The following is a 4,510-nucleotide window of genomic DNA, read 5'->3' as shown; positions in this document are numbered from 1 at the left end:
GCACAGTATGTACTGCTTGCCATGCCTCATTCTTAACTTTATATATTTGTTTGAATTTATAATATATTACTTTATAATTTAAATATTTAGTATATCCATTAATTTGCTAATATAAAATATTTTTATTATATTAATATATTACTAATGAATTATAATACATTACTTTTATAATTCATATGCAGCTTTTTTTCAAAACTTGCTGGATGATACAGAACCCTGAATTAGAAGAAACAAGTTCTAATTCAGTGGCTGCCAAATCTGCCTGTACATAAGAATCCATTGGGGGCCAATTAAACATTCAGATTCCCAGGCCTCTCCATGAATATTCTGACTCAGCAGATCTGAAACAGAGCCCTCACATCAGTATGTCAAATATTCCAGATGATTCTTATTGCTGTATTGTAATGGTTTTTAGAATAACCTGGGGAGCTTTTCACATACATGGATTTGGGGGCTCTGCCTTCGGAGTTTATGAGTCATTAGATCTGGAATGAGGCCCGGGAATTAACATTTTAAAAAGATTACCTAGACTATTTTCTCCAGTTTGAGAAACTCTATTCTAAGTGTGGTAATTTCCTCTAGTTGGCAACCCCCAAATCAAGATATGATGGCTCCATTTAGGCTTTAGTAGTAAAAATACAACACCAAATTAAAAGCCTTTGATGAAAATATTCTAAAAGACCACAAGATGGAAATGTCTTAACTTGCCCTATCACGAAATTAAAGAATACTTTTTATTGTTAGCTTGAATGGTGAATTGAATTTTAGGACCTTGTTTCTATCTTAAAGGCCAGATGAATTAAATAATGATCTTTTCTTTCTAAAATTTTTAATAAAATCACTTTTTTATGAAATTCAATAGTTTTCAATGTTTAAAAAATATTTCTACCCCACCATAACCTATAAGCCTAGATATTAGAAATAAGCAGAGATCATTTCTTAGGTCAATGAAATTTATCTTTCCAAATGTCTAAAGACCTTCCCACTTATAAATTAGGTATTTAAATAGACATATTAACTTTCTGATCCTGAAGCTTTATCTCTTCTTTCAGGAGTATAGGTGAGAGCAGATACTGAATTAGAAAACCACAGCAAAGCTCAGAGTTTTGACATCTTTTGTAAAAAATAAATGGCAAATAGACATTTTTCCACACCAGCTCAATTCAACAGCTACTCTACTAGGTACTCTGCTAATCACTTAGAATTGTTTTTTGTTTGTTTGGTTGGTTGGTTGATTGGTTGGTTGTTTTTGTTGTTGTTTTTATAAATTCATAAAAATAAAAGTGCTTCATAAAAACATTAGAAAAATCCTGAGTTGTTGGTAATACGTAAGAAGTTCTGGTGTTCTGGTCCTCAAAACTGAAGTAGGAGGAAACAGAATGGGAATAGCAAGTTAATAATAGCAAGGAGCAAGTGGCCTTTTTTCCTTCACTCTGTGATTACCAAATGCCCATGAATGTATTGGGAATTCCAACTTCCTTACAAAGGCCATCTCCTTTAACTTCAAGTATAGGGCATTCTCTCTCTCTTCTTGGTAAATCAATGATTGGGATGTTTACTATAATATTCAAAGGACTAATAATGAAAAGGCAGTAAAACAAAGTGATATGATCAGAAGTCAGACAGACCTGGATGGAAATCAGGACCGGCCACTTACCAACTATTTGAGCTCAGGCAAATTACACAATCTCTCAATACCTTAGTTCCTTCATCTGTGAAATGGGGAGGTAATACTGTATCTACTTGACAGTTATTGTGAAAATTAAATGATTTAATACATGTAAAGTACCTAACATAATAAGTATGCAGTAACTGATATTAATTATCATGGGTTTTTGCCCCTGCAAAAATATTATTAGTCAGATTTTTAACCATTAAATGCAAAATTATTAACAGAGTTGAAGAGAAAACAAGACAACTGGGTCACATGTCTATGTCTGACTCCAAATCATCCTTCTTGAAACAAGGTTCAAGAAGAAATAGTTGAGAAATATTGGGAAATATCTAAACCCAACCCAGGGCTCTAGCCCTCTGAATCCCTGGGGCCATCCTCATTCATATCCTCAGATAAACCACAGAGACCCCATAATAGAAGGGGCCAGAGACAAGGTGAAACTTCCAGGTATGTGTATGTGGTGGGGAGGGGGGGGGGAATTGGTTTCTTAATCAACTTGATGCTTCCTAGGACATACCAGGTTCCCAGTAGTTATGTGGCTCCTATGGTGAGCAAGGTACTGTACTAAGGGGTTTGGGTGATGTAAAGCTGGGTCAGAAGTGGACTCTGACCACAGAGAGCTTTACAACCTATGAGCGATATTCCTCCCATGTTCCTTGTTGTACTTAGGACAGAGCTCAGGACCAAAAGCCTCGGTGTTAGAACACAGTTCAGAGATTATACAGCTGGAGTCACTTGGTAGATCCATACACACACCCAGAGTCCTATAAACATATCTGTTCCACCCTCCTTTTTCTTTCTTTAATCACAAATCATTAGGCAACATTAGGCAGGTAGTATCTGGGGGCCTCACGTCACCTCTGGAGGCCAGTATTTACAAATGTAAATTCTGTCATTCCACCTAACCTTTACCACCCCATTTCCAGGTATGGAACCAACCAACCATATGGCCAGATCAACAAAGACCAGTCTCCTTAAAAAGGAATTTAAACATTAGAAATTAGTCTATTCATTACATGCCCCAGAGCGAACCCTGAAAAGCAGCACTAAATCATCCAACAGATGTTATTAAATTCCTTAACTGCCCCCCTCCAAAAGCAGGGTTAACCCTTCAGAGTCAAAAAAAAAAAAAAAAAAAAGAGAGAGAGAGACAAAAACAACTCTGCAACTCCTCTTACAAGTTTTAGGGTATCAAAAGGGGTGGTACTTATTGCTTTGCAAATACCCTTTCTAAAGATAATCAATATTTTCCTTAAATGCTTATGGCAAAGCAATCGAGTCACTCATTTTAATTGCTAGCAAACTGCACAATGACTTGATCTCTTTAATATTTCACTCATAGTAGCAGCCACTGAGCTATGACTAACCCACTCTCCCCAGCATCACCACTGGCTCCAGATGGCAAGAAATACATTCCCCTCACTCTTGCCTGAAAATCAATTTGGATTTTTTTTTTTTTACTTTCACCCAGTTTTACCTGCAGTAATTGTTTCACTCCAGAAAGAAAATGGGTGGGGGATGAAGATTAATGCTAAGAGGAGTACAGGTAGAGGGAATTTACTTTTTTTAATGGGGTATAAGCACTGCAGCTTTAAATCTTACTGCATCAAGCCCTGGATTCCTTCCATAATCAAGCTGCAAAATGGTAACAAAACGGAGGAAAAAAATACCTCTTCCTCTCTCCTGGACAGCCCTTCAGGCGGCTCCCCAGCAGGACAAGCAACGGGAAGCCCATCCCCCACGCCCTCCCAACCCAGCCGTGCGGCTCGCACAGGTGAGCCAGGCACCGACCTTGGCCCTCAGGCTTCGCCCACATCCGGGGATCAAGGTCAAGGGCGAGGGCTTCCTTCTACGCCCCCCTCCACCCCCAGCCGCCCAGAGCCCAGGGATCCGCTGCCAAAGTTTCAGGCCGGGTTGGGGCCAGCGCGGCTCCCGCAGCCCCTCGCCCTTCCGCACCTGCCCGGCCCGCCCTGGTCCGCGCCCTGCCCCGCCGGGCCTGGCGCGGGGTCGGGGGACGGTGCCCACCTGGTCCCCACTCACCCCTTGCAGACATGGTTCAGGCAGCAGGAGCCGAAGCAGGGAGGGCAGAGGAGAAACCCGGCAGGGCGTGGGGAGGAAAATATCCCCGAAACGCACACCAGCGCACACACCCGCCGCCTGCCGTGGGGAGGTGGCTGGCAGCGCGGGGACGCCGCCCGCAGGACACCTGGCCGCCCGCTGGGCGCAGCGCGGCGGGCAGGCGGGGACGCTGCGACCGTGGAGACCTGCCGCCGGGCGCGGCAACGCTGACAGCCCGCGGCCCGCGCTGGGCGGGGCCCGCCTCTCCAGCCTCCCCCGCCTCCCGGCCTCCCCCGCCTCCCCCGCCCCGGCCGGGCCCACCCTGTCCAGCGGCTGCTGGGGACGCGCCGCCGGCTCCGCTGCGGCGCCAGGCGGGGCTTTTGTCCCCGAGCGAGGTGGAGCGTGCAGTAAGGGTCTGCGTCTTCCCCTCCCCCGACTGGGATTCTTAATTTAAAATAATTAATAATAATATTGTTGCTCTTATTAGTGGCTTTACAGCCTCCTGCTTTTGGTCCCAGAGAAAGAAAGCAAGAAAGAGCTGTTCTGCTCCCTCCCCTAAGTGGTGCCCTTGGCCGGAGTGGAAGACCACGACTGCCCCGGGGGGCTTGGCCCTGAGTGGGAAGAAGGCCTTGGGCAGCTCACGCTAGGCGGTCAAAGCAAAATTAGCGACCAGCGAGCCCCTTCGAAGTCGTCTGGGTGAGATGGACTTTTCTTCCGCGACCTTTGAGGTAAAGCCCTGCAAAGCAGGGCTGAGCCTACTTGGCGTCTTGGGTGAAC

At 44.6% G+C, this 4,510-nt stretch overlaps 1 protein-coding gene across 1 annotated transcript in view; it reads right to left on the bottom strand.

Annotated features, from left to right (window-relative positions):
* Window positions 1-3,945, bottom strand: part of ABLIM1 (actin binding LIM protein 1) — a 284,673-nt gene extending 280,728 nt beyond the window's left edge. The window contains exon 1 of the mRNA XM_081823453.1: window positions 3,716-3,945. Within this exon, the coding sequence (XP_081679579.1) occupies window positions 3,716-3,728 (13 nt within the window). The 5' untranslated portion in view covers window positions 3,729-3,945. The remainder of the gene's footprint in view (window positions 1-3,715) is intronic.
* Window positions 3,946-4,510: the final 565 nt, after the last annotated feature.

The sequence above is a fragment of the Leptonychotes weddellii genome, chromosome 6, assembly GCF_054177405.1.
Source record: "Leptonychotes weddellii isolate Sample4059 chromosome 6, ASM5417740v2, whole genome shotgun sequence".
Lineage (NCBI taxonomy): Eukaryota > Metazoa > Chordata > Mammalia > Carnivora > Phocidae > Leptonychotes > Leptonychotes weddellii.
This window is presented reverse-complemented; position numbering and strand designations above follow the sequence as displayed.